The 15773-nt window shown below is 49.3% G+C and overlaps 1 protein-coding gene across 3 annotated transcripts in view; it reads left to right on the top strand.

Annotated features, from left to right (window-relative positions):
- LOC135260146 (rho GTPase-activating protein 10-like) overlaps positions 1-15773 on the top strand; it is a 37799-nt gene that overhangs the window by 4413 nt on the left and 17613 nt on the right. For all 3 annotated transcript variants that reach the window (XR_010331485.1, XM_064345369.1, XM_064345368.1), the window contains exons 2-13: positions 4847-4942; positions 5286-5347; positions 7127-7198; positions 8178-8279; positions 9673-9783; positions 10433-10537; positions 10764-10893; positions 11870-11976; positions 12622-12716; positions 13238-13319; positions 14354-14393; positions 15411-15479. Coding sequence is in view for 2 of the 3 variants with exons in the window: in XM_064345369.1 (XP_064201439.1) it covers positions 4847-4942; positions 5286-5347; positions 7127-7198; positions 8178-8279; positions 9673-9783; positions 10433-10537; positions 10764-10893; positions 11870-11976; positions 12622-12716; positions 13238-13319; positions 14354-14393; positions 15411-15479 (1071 nt within the window). In the remaining variant the exon portion in view is untranslated. The remainder of the gene's footprint in view (positions 1-4846; positions 4943-5285; positions 5348-7126; positions 7199-8177; positions 8280-9672; positions 9784-10432; positions 10538-10763; positions 10894-11869; positions 11977-12621; positions 12717-13237; positions 13320-14353; positions 14394-15410; positions 15480-15773) is intronic.

Below are 15773 nucleotides of genomic sequence, written 5' to 3' on the forward strand. Positions count from 1 at the left end.
CCATGCGCTGTCCCGCCGTGCGCTTCCTAAGACACATACAGTCCCGCCGTGCGCTTCCTAAGACACATACAGTCCCGCTGTGCGCTTCCTAAGACACATACAGTCCCGCTGTGTGCTTCCTAAGACACATACAGTCCCGCCGTGCGCTTCCTAAGACACATACAGTCCCGTGCGCTTCCTAAGACACATACAGTCCCGCTGTGTGCTTCCTAAGACACATACAGTCCCGCCGTGCGCTTCCTAAGACACATACAGTCCCGCCGTGCGCTTCCTAAGACACATACAGTCCCGCCGTGCGCTTCCTAAGACACATACAGTCCCGCCGTGCGCTTCCTAAGACACATACAGTCCCGCCGTGCGCTTCCTAAGACACATACAGTCCCGCCGTGCGCTTCCTAAGACACATACAGTCCCGCCGTGCGCTTCCTAAGACACATACAGTCCCGCCGTGCGCTTCCTAAGACACATACAGTCCCGCCGTGCGCTTCCTAAGACGCATACGTCCCGCCGTGCGCTTCCTAAGACACATACAGTCCCGCCGTGCGCTTCCTAAGACACATACAGTCCCGCCGTGCGCTTCCTAAGACACATACAGTCCCGCCGTGCGCTTCCTAAGACACATACAGTCCCGCCGTGCGCTTCCTAAGACACATACAGTCCCGCCGTGCGCTTCCTAAGACACATACATCACTGCCTTTTCATTCTGTGGGCTATGCTGTCTTGTGTATACAAATGCGAAATGAAATTAGCCTAGATTTCCTCTGAACTGCTGAAGTCTAGTCTGGTAGCGTATGTCAGTACAGGTATGCATGCATGAAGGTGAGAGAGGGAGTGCCTGCTCACTGAGCTGACCTGGTCACCCAGGCTTTGGCTCTGCCAGAGTGTTTCTGGGGGAGAACAAACCGCGTCTGTATGGAGGGTCGGACACAAAGAAATCTCCCCTCTGTGAACAGTATTTAGGCCAAACGTTCAGGCCCCCTTTTCTCTGCTCTCGTGGGGCAGTTCATGGCCTGATTCTGGTTGGGGTTATTTGCTTACACATGAAGTGTTTTGCGGGAAATAAACCTTTAAGACCTTTTTATAATGCAGCCAAATTGCCATGTTTGACGTGGATTGTTTCCCCTGTCGCACTGTCGCTTTATTTTTATAACCCAGCTGAGCAGTGCTTCCAGTGTTATTCTGTTGCTCTTATGCTGGGGCTAGGTCAGCAGCCTTGATTAAGGGTCACACTAAAGGAAGAAGGCTATGAAGAGCCTGCTAAATGAGAAGGGGTGGTCAGTGTATTCATTATTCACTTGTGCACTGAGGCAAACATGCCCACTTGTGATTATGATCTTTATATGCTAAGCCAAATGAATTCTGAATAAATTCAAGTAGTACCCTGTATATGTTTTATATAATATCAAATTCAGGAAGATTGTTTCTTTTTAGGGAGGCCTAGATCTTCACTTAAATGCACTAGGAGCAAAACATACTCAGTATGTGAACAGAAGCTTGTGGCTTTACTGTTATTCGCACCCTTCTCAAACAGCGAAGCAACGTGCCGTCTGGAGGGTCTGTAGGTTTCAGTGACAGCTTAATCTTTCTGCTGCTCGGCTCAGCTAAGTTCACATCCTTTTAAATTTGGCTGTAAACTAACTCAAATGAGAGGGGGAAGAGAAATTATTAGCTTAAGAGTAGACATTAAAGATAGCAGACAGAGTTGTTTGAGCTGTGCTTTGGACAGATGGGATCTTTGCTGGAGGAAAGTTGTGGTGTTTCCTGAAGGAAGCGTGAGCTCTAGGCTCTCGGCCAAAGGCGGAACATGGCTGCCCTCCTCAGAGGAGGAAGAAACACAGGATGTGCCTCTGATTCTATTTGTTCCTCTGGAAGAAGTGACAGATCATTCCATCCTCATTTTCTATGGAAATTTCTGCAGTTGTGGCAATTTTTCACCTTCCCAAGGCCATTGTTGAAGTGAGTAGCAATCCGCCCTCCAGATTGTTAGTGTAGACCTTGGTGCATTAGAATGGGAGGGGAACATTTTGCTTCGGTGGGGGATTGAAAATGATTTTGTCAGTGAGGGTGATTTTAGAGTTGATGTTGCTTTTCACACAGTTGATAGCGCTCTTTTATTAGAGACTTCAATGCATTTTGAAGGTTAACTCGCACACTGTGTAATGTACATGTGCTTTTTTTTGCTGTGTAATTATTCTGTTAAATAGAATGTCATTAATATATTTTACACCAAAGACACGTGTGGACTCTTTTTTCATGCAAGTGATTTCCCATTGGACACTCCCTCTAGCAGCCCCCCCCCCCCCTTCCATTGAAGAACTTGCTGCATCGATCTCACAGCAATTTATTTTTGTCGGAAGATGCCTCGTGGGGTTGAATGGTGTAGCTTGTCATATGTGGTCTTGCAGTTCAACCTCTGAAGTAATGCTGTTGCTGAGGTTCTTTGCCCGCTTTAATCTGTAAGGCACTAGTTTTTTTGTTTTGTTTTTTTTCTCACCATGTTCCCAGGAAAACTCAAAATGTCCATCATTGCAGTTAGACTGTTACCAGGCACTCCTGCTGTAGTGTACCTGTTTTATTTCCATTGTGTAATTAAGTCGGAATTTCTGGATTAAATTGAAGCTTATTTAACATTTTAGTTCTGTGCCTGAACTTCTGAAGATTCTGCCATAATATTGTACCCACAGAAGGTAGTGACTGCATGACCCATTCAGAGAGTTTCACTTTCACAAGTCTGGTTGCTATTTTGCTAAGTTCCATAATTCATGATGTTTTTCTTTTCTTTTTTGAATGAAATTTTTCACTGGAATTGCAACCTCTTCAAAATGAGCTGTGGCACATTTGAATGGAAGTTTTAAATCTGTAATGGACATGAGCCTCAGACCTAATGGTGACCCTGCAGGCTCCAGAGTGTAAGGTTACATTGCCTAACCCTGACCCTAACCCTAACTCTAAAACACTTGGTCCACTTTAATCAGGTTTATGAAGCCCTGAGTGACTTCAGCTGTGCGGAAAGAAGACTCTTGTGCGCTGGGACCGGAGTAATCTTCATGCTTTTGTATGGAGCTGTGCTAGCATAGTGCTGTCTGAAGTGCAGGCACAGTCACATAGGCAGTCAGTCCATGAGGAGCTGCTGCTGTTTAGGTAAAGGCAGAGGCCTTATTTACCAGCAGAATGGAAGACTCTCCATACTCTCTGTCTCTCCTTGGTTAGTGTAAGGTTAGCGCTAAATGGCTTCCGTGGCTGTACGGTCTAGATTAGTTCAGAATTATTTCCAGTGACAGAAGTTTATGTGGCTCCGTTATTTTGCTTAAATATCTAGACTCGTCTGCATTCACTGGGTGCATGATTGCATTCACTAGAAGTCTGGTTGCCCAAATTCCTTATTTATAGATCTCTCTTTTTTTTTTTTTGCAGGACATTTTTAGGTAGAATTGCAACATTAATTGCAACACATTCTTCTGTGAAGTTTTGTTCTGTGAAAGATGTGGGCCTGCGTGAATGCATGCATGCAGGTGGCCTAAAGGTCACCCCCACAGCCTCTCTTGTACTGTTGCCCTCATCTGTGATCTGCATGAGTTATTCTTCCAGCTGATTTGTGTAGGAGCAGATGCTGATGAATCTGGTGATTTAAACAGCGTAGGGATCGGCACGTTGCAACATCACCACCAGTTCCTCTAGCAGTATTCCCCATTCATTGGCAGAGCCTTTTCGCCTTTGTGATAGGTTGCTCCAATAAATCATTTCTAAGCCTTTTTTTAAACTAACTTTTTAAACAGATTTTAAGAGTTTCCTCTGTAAACGTGCCAGCCTGAGCTGTGCTGGTCTGTAAACGCGGTGAGCTTGTCTTCATGTTGGCAGCGTGTCAGGAAAGGCCCCTCCCTGAGCGAGTGTTTACATCACACACAGCGCTGAGCTTCCGGATCAAACAGGGAGGTCAGGGGAAGAGCACGCTCAGCTGGGACCTGGAGGAGCGGGAGACTGCAGGAGGGATGAGGTCACCGTTTCCTCCCTGTCCTGCAGAGCTCTGTCAGGCTACGCTCGCTCTCTTCCCTCCCGGGATAAGAAGGGGAAAGATCAGTGTTGTGAAAGCTTTCCTGTTTGAATATTACACACACAAGTCAGCACAAACCTGGCTAGGCTACACACCAGTCTGAAAATGGCCCTGCCTCCGCCTACATTTGGTGATTGTCGTGGGGGAGGAACTTTTAAGAAGAGTGTGTGGAAATTCTAGAGGATGTTTATTTTTGGTGGGCACCCCTCAGTCAAAGTGTTACCAAAATTGTTCTGACTGTGGTCCAGAAAATATTCAGCTGGAACAGATGCATGATGGGACAGAGGATATGGTGATGACTGGCCTGGATGGAAGCCTGGTCGGAGTTATGAACGGTATTCAGAGAGGCCGAAACATCAGCTTTCACATCTAATAATAGTAGAGGAGGCAGGCCGGAGAGGATCCAGCCCTTGCGCACTGCCTGTGTGAGACACCCTCTTCCTTAAAGGGGCGCTCCCCAGTACCCCACGTCCGCGGGACAGAAACGGCTTTGCCTTCGTCCTTAATCTGTCTTTGAGACGGCCGGTGCGTTTAGATGAGGGGGTGTGGCCTACTTGGAATGTTTGAATTGTCCCTCATTAAGAGGGTGTGGCCTGCTTGGATTACTGTTTGTATCTGCCTTGTCACCTCTGTTGGAGTTGGCATTGACACTTTATTACTCAAATTTCAATTCTTGCATGTTATATCTATACATAATACTTTACTGCATGCTAATTGTACATTTTTCCTTGCCTGTGAAGCTTATTTTTGCTCTGTAGTCTTGGTTGGGCTCCTCTGAATCGCTTTGTCTTTCAGAGCTGGGGATGGCACAGCGGAAGTTTGCCCAGTGCCTGGCAGAGTTTCAGTTCCAGTACATCGGAGATGCCAGGACAGATGATGAGAAATGCATTGGTAAGGATGTGACTGTTCAACCGTTTTACACCACTGACGTCCCCACCACCACCACACCATTTCAGTATTTTTGAAGGTCCTGGATGACCTGTTTCTGGATTTTTTGTCATCGTGCTTATGTTTGTGTTGCCATTCTGTGCTAAATACCTGGTGATTGCACTGAGTTACGTGTGTTCAGCAGTGCTCTAGACTGTGTATCAGTAGCCCTGCTCTAGACTGTGTATCAGTAGTCCTGCTCTAGACTGTGAATCAGTAGCAATGTAGCCTGTCAGACAGGCATATGGCTCCTCTCTATCTGTCTGCAGTGGCGTGCTGTTGACACTCGATGCTGATTGTGTTTCAGACGAATCGCTGCACGAGTTTGCTTCCTTCCTGAAGAACCTGGAGGACCAGCGGGAGCTGATGGTGAGAGTGCAGCTGGGGCCTCTCTGCGGGAGCTCCAGACTTCAGAGCAGGAAAAGCCCTAATGCTGCAGAGCGTTTGTGTACATTCCTCAGGTGGAAGGGCACTGCTCTTACAGGCTAGGTGATCAGGTGATAAGGTTGTCTGTCTACACAAGCAGGTGAGATCCAGTGTGTTCTGCCTGCAGTTGGGCATGTCTGTGCGTATACCTGAATTTGTCAGAGATGTAAGGGAAGAGTCTCATCAAGCTTATTCCTCTGGCCCTGGAGCTTCTGAGTCAGTGCAGTTCCCACTGATGGGAATCACTGATAAGCACAGCAGTCACCATTACAGGCTTTGGCAGAGACTGCGCCACACTGGCCTGGTGAAATGCCCTGTTTTAAAGCACAGAGAGGTAATAGGGGGACTAAATGGTGCTCAGATGCTGTTTAAAAGCACAGAGAGGTTATGTGGGGACTAAGTGGTGCTCAGATGCTGTTTAAAAGCACAGAGGTTATGTGGGGACTAAGTGGTGCTCACATGCTGTTTAAAGGCACAGACAGGTTATAGGGGGACTAAGTGGTGCTCACATGCTGTTTAAAGGCACAGAAAGGGTATAGGGGGACTAAGTGGTGCACAGTTCTGTATGAAGCAGGCCAGAGCCAACCTCACTGTTGTCTGGGCGTAATGTCACACAGCCTGCAGCCAGTGGAGGAGGCGGCCTTGCCCGTGGTGTGGGGCATGTCTGGGCCCCGTTGCTAAGGGCTTCTGCCCGCTATTACCCTGGTCAGTCTCAGCTGTGCAGGGTACCCTGGTCAGTCTCAGCTGTGCAGCGTACCCTGGTCAGTCTCAGCTGTGGAGTTGTTTGCGCTCCAAGGCCAGGCAGAGGCCCGCCAGATTGGAATGCTGAGCGATGATGTCACAGCCTGAGGTGGAATGGGTGGGCATTGCTAAGGGCTTCTGCCCGCTATTACCCTGGTCAGTCTCAGCTGTGCAGCGTGCCCTGGTCAGTTTCAGCTGTGCAGCGTGCCCTGGTCAGTCTCAGCTGTGCAGCGTACCCTGGTCAGTCTCAGCTGTGCAGCGTGCCCTGGTCAGTCTCAGCTGTGCAGCGTACCCTGGTCAGTCTCAGCTGTGCAGCGTACCCTGGTCAGTCTCAGCTGTGCAGCGTACCCTGGTCAGTCTCAGCTGTGGAGTTGTTTGCGCTCCAAGGCCAGGCAGAGGCCCGCCAGATTGGAATGCTGAGCGATGATGTCACAGCCTGAGGTGGAATGGGTGGGCAGGCCTGGTCTTGCTGTGGAGAGAGAGAGAGCGAGAGAGAGAGAGAGAGAGAGACATGAAATGACAGTAACAAAGACATGGAGATAGACGAACACAGAGAGAGCGAGAGAGAGAGAGATGGACAGAGAGAGAGAGCGAAAGAGAGAGAGATGGACAGCGAGAGTGTACTGTACTGTTTGTGAAGTCTAATTCAGGGCTTAGTCAGTACTGTACTGTGTGTGAAGTCTAATTCAGGGCTTAGTCAGTACTGTACTGTGTGTGAAGTCTAATTCAGGGCTTAGTCAGTACTGTACTGTGTGTGAAGTCTAATTCAGGGCTTAGTCAATACTGTACTGTGTGTGAAGTCTAATTCAGGGTTTAGTCAGTACTGTACTGTGTGTGAAGTCTAATTCAGGGTTTAGTCAGTACTGTACTGTGTGTGAAGTCTAATTCAGGGTTTAGTCTCTCTGCTGATTTTAAACTGAGGAAGTTCCCCGTACTCGTCGCTGGAAGCTCTGTGTGAGGCTGAGCGTTTTGTTTCTCCAGATGAGGAACATCACAGAGACGCTGCTCAAACCGCTGGAGAAATTCCGCAAAGAGCAGCTGGGCTCAGCGAAGGTGCGTCCCCTTCACCACCTCCCCCTCTCCCCCTCACCACCTCCCCCTCTCCCCCTCACCACCTCCCCCTCTCCCCGTCACCACCTCCCCCTCTCCCCCTCACCACCTCCCCCTCTCCCCGTCACCACCTCCGCCTCTCCCCGTCACCACCTCCGCCTCTCCTCGTCACACCTCCCCTCTCCCTCCCACCTCACCCTACCTCCCCCTCTCCTCTCACCACCTCCCCCTCTCCCCCTCACCACCTCCCCCTCTCCCCCCCTCACCCCTCCCCCTCCTCCCATCACCACCTCCCCTCTCCCCCCCTCACCACCTCCCCCTCTCCCCGTCACCACCTCCCCCTCTCCCCATCACCACCTCCCCCTCTCCCCCTCACCACCTCCCCCTCTCCCCGTCACCACCTCCCCCTCCCTCCCCCTCCCACCTCCCCTCTCCCCGTCACCACCTCCCCTCTCCCCTTCACCACCTCCCCCTCTCCTCTCACCACCTCCCCTCTCCCCTCACCACCTCCCCTCTCCCCGTCACCACCTCCCCCTCTCCCCCTTCACAACCTCCGCCTCTCCCCTTCTCCCCTCCCTCTCTCCCCTTCACCACCTCCCCCTCTCCCCTTCACCACCTCCGCCTCTCCCTCCTTCACCACCTCCCCTCTCCCCTTCACCACCTCCGCCTCTCCCCGTCACCACCTCCCCTCTCCCCTTCACAACCTCTGCCTCTCCCCTTCTTCACCTCCCCCTCTCCCCTTCTCCACCTCCCCCTCTCCCCTTCACCACCTCCGCCTCTCCCCCTTCACCACCCCCCCTCCCCCCCTCACCACCTCCCTCCCCTTCACCACCTCCCCCACTCCCCTTCACCACCTTCGCCTCTCCCCTTCACCACCTCCCTTCCCTTCACACTTCCCCTCTCCCCTCACCAGCCCTGCCCACCTCCTCCCCCTCCCCCCGCCTCCCTCACCTGTCCTGCTTTCTCTTGCTGTGGTCTGCAGGAGGAGAGGAAGCGGTATGAGAAGGAGACGGAGAAGTACTACAGCTCCTTGGAGAAGCTTCTGACTCTCTCTGCCAAGAAGAAAGACCAGCAGTTACAGGAGGTGCTCTTCTAATTATTACTAATACGTTAATGAATGATTTCATAATGAATAATCAGCAGTTATGATCTCGGAAGTATGCACCTCAGTCTTTATTTTACGCTCAGTGCGTTTGCAGGCCTCTCAGCGCGTTTGCAGGCCTCTCAGTGCGTTTGCAGGCCTCTCAGCGCGTTTGCAGGCCTGTCAGCCTACGCTGCTAATGCTGATTTCAGCAGTCCTGCCTGTGTGTGCAGGTGTGCCTGTCTCACTGCGCTGGCGATATTGTTTTTACTTTACGTGTCCTCTAAGGACAGAACCTGTTCAGCCTACATCCTTGACACGATTGCGTAAAGCCCGGCAATCTTGACTTGTGCTTTTTTTTTGCTCAGAAAGCGCTTGCAGATTCCGCAGGTTAACCTTGAGAGTGGGTGACCTTTGAACAGAGCGTCTTATTCTGTGGTGTTTACCCTAACCACAGGAAGCACTGCAGTGCTGATGTTCCTGCTACTGTGTCTCGCTCTTCTCAGTCTGTTCTCTCCTACGTTCCGGTTTCCACTCCACAATAGACATTAAACCGTTGGCAGATGCTTTGTGTTACGTTTTCTGCTGCTGACCGAACTTCATTTCTGTGATTCGTAGCATCTGTGCTGATACAATAGCAGTCAAAAACACTCTGTTAGCAGAAAGCAGTTGTGTGACCTTAAATAACCTCTCTTTGTTGACATGATGCCATACGCACAACAAAGAATGCAGCGAGCTGCATTCTCACACACAGACAGATATGAGAGCTGACAGCAATGAACCCTAACCCTAACCCTATTAGTGAAAAGAGGGTAATAACTTTTAAATAAATATAAACACTAAAGCTTATCAATGACTCTGCTGTTCAGCTGAAGCAAAATGGCCTGAAAACCACAAAAGTAACTGCACACTGTGCCACCCCCACCCTCCCCAAGGCGTTCCTGTGTGTGTTTCTGCACAGTTCAGTGTTAAATCCACTCATACAGGGTAAATTTGACTCTGAGAGAATACATGTGGTCCCTATTGGACTCATAAACATGACACTGGGCATTCTCTCCTGGCAGAGCGGTAGAGAAGCTGGTTTTGGGCCCCCCCCTGCAGAGCTGGTTTTAGGGTGTGTTCCCCCCTGCAGAGCGTTAGAGGAGCTGGTTTTGGGGTCCCCCCTGCAGAGCTGGTTTTAGGGTGTGTTCCCCCCTGCAGAGCATTAGAGGAGCTGGTTTTGGGGTCCCCCCTGCGAGCTGGTTTAGGGTGTTCCCTGCAGAGCGTTAGAGGAGCTGGTTTTGGGGTCCCCCCTGCAGAGCTGGTTTTAGGGTGTGTTCCCCCCTGCAGAGCATTAGAGGAGCTGGTTTTGGGGTCCCCCCTGCAGAGCTGGTTTTAGGGTGTGTTCCCCCTGCAGGCAGACGTGCAGGTGGAGGGCATGAGGCAGCACTTCCAGGAGGAGTCGCTGGAGTACGTGTGCCGGCTGCAGGAGATCCAGGAGAGGAAGAAGTTTGAGTGCGTGGAGCCCGTGAGTACCCGTACGCCGCAATGCACTGTGGGTAATGGAAGCAGGTACTTGGCTTGCGCCTGTGGAAGAGCAGAACCAGGTGACGTGGAGCTAATCGCAGCTGAAGGGTAAATGTCATGGTGGCCGTGAGCTATGCTGAGGGCAGAAGTGTTGATGAAATGCTGCATATTGCCATATTACTGTGCTTGTAAATTGTGCTCTCTAACCATGCGCGTGTGGTGCTGCAGTTGCGTTATATGCATTGATATCTCAGTGAATCAGCCGCTGATATTGCAGATAACATCTGCAGCTGTTGCACAATATGCAGCATGAACTGCACTCTGTGTTTTTTCTTGGTGGAGTCAGTTTGTTGTACAGCTGTTATTTAAACACAAAGTATATTGTGAGCATTCTGGCTTGTGTTTTTCTTTATTAAACATGAAATAAGTGTTATACAGATGAAAAAAAGCTTTTGAAACATCATCAGCAGTCTAGGAGACATCCTCATCACAATCTGCTCGATCAGTTAGTATATAAATGCAGTCGTCTGTCCAGTTTGCTCCTTTGATTTCTTTAGCACCAGCTTAACTGGAGAGTAGATTATTTGGGTTCTTGCGCATTTTCTCCCAGACAACTCCCGTCTCCACTCCTCTTTTTCTCCATCTCCCAGATGCTGGCGTTCTTTCAGACAGTTTTTACCTTCTACCACCAGGGGTTTGAGCTGGCCAAGGACTTTGACCACTACAAGAGAGCTTTGCAGATCAACATTCAGAATGTGAGCTTGCACTTAAATAACTCCAGTTATTCCCATTACAGGCATTACAGGCATTCCCAGCACCAGAGTAACCAAGCTCCTTGTGAATTCACTTATCTTGGTGGCTGACTTGAAGAAGTTTTCAAGCCTTCTTTTAAATACGTTCTTCAGCCTTGGGGAGTGTGAATTCTGGCTAATGATAACATTGTTGCTTAGCGGTACATAATAATGTGCAACCAATGTGCAGACAAGGAGTCGCTTCGAGGCCACACGGTCAGAGGTAGAGGAGCTGATGATGAAGATTAAAGACTGTCCTCAGGAGCACATACAGACCAGCCAGCTCAGCATCGAGGGATACCTCTTCATCCAGGAGAAACGTGAGAAATACACACACGCACACGCGCGCGCGCACACACACACACACGCACTCATACGCACACACACACACACGCACTCATACGCACACACACGCACTCATACGCACACACACTCATACGCACACACACACACACACGCACTCATACGCACACACACACACACACGCACTCATACGCACACACACACACACGCACACACGCACTCATACGCACACACGCACACACGCACTCATACGCACACGCACACACACACGCGCGCGCGCGCACACACACACGCACTCATATGCACACACACACACGCACACACGCACTCATACGCACACACACGCACTCATACGCACACACACACTCATACGCACACACACACGTGTGCGCGCGCACACACACGCACTCATACGCACACACACACACACACACGCACACACACACTCATACGCACACACACACACGCGCGCGCGCGCACACACACGCACTCATATGCACACACACATACGCACACACACACACACACGCACTCATACGCACACACACGCACACACACACTCATACGCACACACACACGCATGCACACACACACACACGCACTCATACGCACACACACACACACACACACTCATACGCACACACACGCATACCCATATGCACACTCTTTCACACACACACGTTAGACAGCTAACCCTTGACACTGATGTGGTACTTTTGTTCATATGATTCTGTTTCTGCAAGCCCCTGACTGGCTGATTTTGTAACATTGATATAGCACCACCACTGGTAAAGATACAGACGCAATCACTGAGGAAATTATGCTTATATTTGCAGTTAGAAAACACACCATACATGTTAACGAGGTGTATTTATATGAGCCTCAGGGTAGTAGTTCAGTCGTCTGTTGTTTAGAGATGAGTGTAGATGCGTGTGAATATGCACTGTGTGTGTGGTGTATAAAGACTGAATGACAGAACATGTCTGTCACCAGGACCGCCCCCGTTCGGCTCCAGCTGGGTGAAGCGGTACTGCACCTACATTAAAGAGCAGAAGCTGCTGCACATGGTGACGTTCGACCACCGGTCTGGGGGCAAGATCGTGAGTCACTAATGTGAAGCTGGCAAAATATAAATCCAGACCTAAACCTTAGTCCGGTGTGGCAGCTTGTTCAAATTGTGTGCTGAAGTTTTTTTTCTTACACTGTGGAGGATTGAGTAGAAAAAAGTGAAATTGAAGGTGTACTATGCAGCATTTTCGGCCCTTCTAGACTCTGTGTTTGTAATCAAATACAGTGTTCCCAATTTAAAAAATCCTGCATGGTATGCCTTTAACACTATGGGGTGTAGAACTGTTCTTGAATTTTTTTAATTTTTTTAATTTTGTGTGAAATGGTGCTTAGCAAAAAGTATAGATATGCAGAATGCCATTGCTATAAAAATGTGATTTGGTTCAGAGTGTTTTCTAGTCTGGGTTATCATAAATGCGCACTGCATTCTGGGAAGCGTTTTTTGAAGCCGACAGACTGGTTTTGCAGCACATTATAGAAAGCACACTGAAAAGATGGCCCATGCGAGATTTTAAAGGATGCGCTTTGTTAATGTTTCTGTTCTCTTAGTTACTGGTTAACTGGTTACAGCTTTTGCAAAATGGCTGCTGCTTTGTGGATGCTGCTGTTCATGAGACAGACTGTCCTGCTACTGGAATGGGCTTTGAGCCACACCCCTCTCCCCCCACCCCCCGTAGGGTGAAACGGAGTCTGTCACCCTCAAGTCCTGCTCATGGAAGAATAATGACGTTTTTGACCGGAGGTTTTGCTTGGACATCGAGATAACTGACCGGTGAGGCATCTTTGTCAGTCCAGGTCTAGGCTCTTATGTGCTATGTGCAACATTGCTGCTGTTTCAGATAAAGTGTGGAAAAATACTTTTTTTTTTTTTTAAGGGACATTATCTAATTGTTGGGTGGTCGATTCAGCTTTTGAATTGAACTTTCATTTTGCATAATGAATTTAGAAAGCATTCCTTGTTAGTCTCTCATACATCACAGAGCGCTGCCTAGCTCTCTGTTCGCACACAATCAAAGCTTTAATTAGCGTTTGAAGGCATGAGGACAGGAGAAAGGTGGATCAAGAAGGGAGGGATGGGACCTGACTGGGGTTCTGGTGGTGTGAGTGTGTTAGTGTAACGCTGCAGTGTTAGGGTTAGGTGCTGAACACGCCTGTGGGGTTAGGGTTAGGGTTAGGTGCTGAACAGGCCTGTGGGGTTAGGGTTAGGGTTAGGTGCTGAACAGGCCTGTGGGGTTAGGGTTAGGGATAGTGTTAGGTGCTGATGTTCTCTGATCCTCTGATCCTCTCTTCCAGGCCCGGGCTGGTCCTCACGGTCCAGGCCCTCTCTGAAGATGGCCGCAAGTTCTGGATGCAGGCCATGGGCGGGAAGGAGCCTGTGAGTGAACGCCGTTCTGGGAAAGGGAGGCTGGAACCGCTCGTTTCACGGTCACCTGTCGAACCGGACCGGGTTGTGAACGAAGGCTCACGCTTCACGGTCGCTGCCCAGACTTCTGACCATACGTCACGGTCACCACTCACACGACCACACCTCTCTTGAGTGTTCCACGGTCACCACTCACACGACCACACCTCTCTGAGTGTTCCACGGTCACCACTCACACGACCACACCTCTCTTGAGTGTTCCACGGTCACCACTCACACGACCACACCTCTCTGAGTGTTCCACGGTCACCACTCACACGACCACACCTCTCTGAGTGTTCCACGGTCACCACTCACACGACCACACCTCTCTGAGTGTTCCACGGTCACCACTCACACGACCACACCTCTCTGAGTGTTCCACGGTCACCACTCACACGACCACACCTCTCTGAGTGTTCCACGGTCACCACTCCACGACCACACCTCTCTGAGTGTTCACGGTCACCACTCACACGACCACACCTCTCTTGAGTGTTCCACGGTCACCACTCACACGACCACACCTCTCTGAGTGTTCCACGGTCACCACTCACACGACCACACCTCTCTGAGTGTTCCACGGTCACCACTCACACGACCACACCTCCCTGAGTGTTTCACGGTGGTCTAGAGTCCATGATCACAGACCTGTTACTGTACAGCTACTGCAGCATGTACATCAGCTGGAGGCACTGATGCGCTCCTGCAGATGAGAAGCTCTGCTGAATGGCTGTGATGTAAGAGATGTAATCTAGCGCACTAAGCAGACTTTAGTACAGTGAGTAAACACGCATTTCAGGGTTGGTTTTCAGATCATTTAATGTATTTTTTGTTCAGTTGAAGGTGGTCGTGCGGCATGACTCTCAGCATGACCATGGAAACGGCCAGGAAATAGATTGTGCAGTTAGACATTTATTTGAAATCTGTTTTTGTTTTGCTCCTTGAGGCAAGAGGAAAGTAAATTCTGGGTGCCATTCTAATGAGTTTTTTCTTGTTTTTCGCAGATGCGTTGTTTTGGTAGAACGTACTCGAAGGACAGAGGGAGTAAGTAAGACAGTCATGATGCTTGTGTTTTGTAATTAATGTACCTTGATGGAAATGAAATGAAATTTCTAAAATGGAAATCAGACTTATGTTGGTATGAAGGCTACGTTTGGTCTGTAGGCCTCGGGCTTACAGTGCCTCTGTGCTGGGCTGTGAGTACTGGGAGGTCTGGCTCTCACGTCCTCACACCCCTGAAATACCATGATGTGTGTATCTGGGCTCTACCTGTCTGTGTGTGTGTGTGTGTATATCTAGGGTCTGCGTGTGTGTGTGTCTAGGCTCTACCTGTGTGTGTGTGTGTGTATATCTAGGGTCTGTGTGTGTGTGTGTCTAGGCTCTACCTGTGTGTGTGTGTGTGTGTGTGTATATCTAGGGTCTGCGTGTGTGTGTGTCTAGGCTCAGCATGTGTGTGTGTGTGTCTGTGTGTCTAGGCTCTACCTGTGTGTGTGTGTGTGTGTGTGTATATCTAGGGTCTGTGTGTGTGTGTGTCTAGGCTCTACCTGTGTGTGTGTGCGTGTGTGTATATCTAGGGTCTGCGTGTGTGTGTGTGTCTAGGCTCTACCTGTGTGTGTGTGTGTGTGTGTGTGTGTATATCTAGGGTCTGTGTGTGTGTGTGTCTAGGCTCTACCTGTGTGTGTGTGCGTGTGTGTATATCTAGGGTCTGCGTGTGTGTGTGTGTCTAGGCTCTACCTGTGTGTGTGTGTGTGTGTGTGTGTGTGTGTATATCTAGGGTCTGCGTGTGTGTGTATATGTAGGGTCTGTGTGTGTGTGTGTGTCTAGGGTCTGTGTGTGTGTGTGTGTGTATCTAGGGTCTGCGTGTGTGTGTGTCTAGGCTCTACCTGTGTGTGTGTGTGTGTGTGTGTATATCTAGGGTCTGCGTGTGTGTGTGTGTGTGTGTGTATATCTAGGGTCTGTGTGTGTGTGTGTGTCTAGGCTCTACCTGTGTGTGTGTGTGTATCTTGCTGTATTTTGTTTGGCTCCTGAGGATTGAATGTGAAATTCAGATTTATTTTACAGTTGATGCACAGCTGGATGAAGTTGGGTTTTCCTTTGTGAAAAACTGTATCCATGCCATAGAGAGCAGAGGTAATATGAGCAAAATCATAGGTGTGTTTTTCATTATTTAGAGGGAAGTCTGCTGAATCTTTCTGTTTTTGTTTTCACTACAGATACTTATATGATCTACTGAAATGTATTTGGTATATATAATATGGGCGATTGATTAGCATTCACACTTACATAAATGTTCTGGGAGGTCTTTGTAAAAAAGTAACAACTTCTAGAAGTTCCAAACCAAAAAAAAACACAAATGGTGTAATGTTTGAATTTTAGCACAAGGGGGCAGTAGTGTCTTGCATCATATCAATGCTTTTAAATGGG

Source organism: Anguilla rostrata, chromosome 7, assembly GCF_018555375.3.
Source record: "Anguilla rostrata isolate EN2019 chromosome 7, ASM1855537v3, whole genome shotgun sequence".
Classification (NCBI taxonomy): domain Eukaryota; kingdom Metazoa; phylum Chordata; class Actinopteri; order Anguilliformes; family Anguillidae; genus Anguilla; species Anguilla rostrata.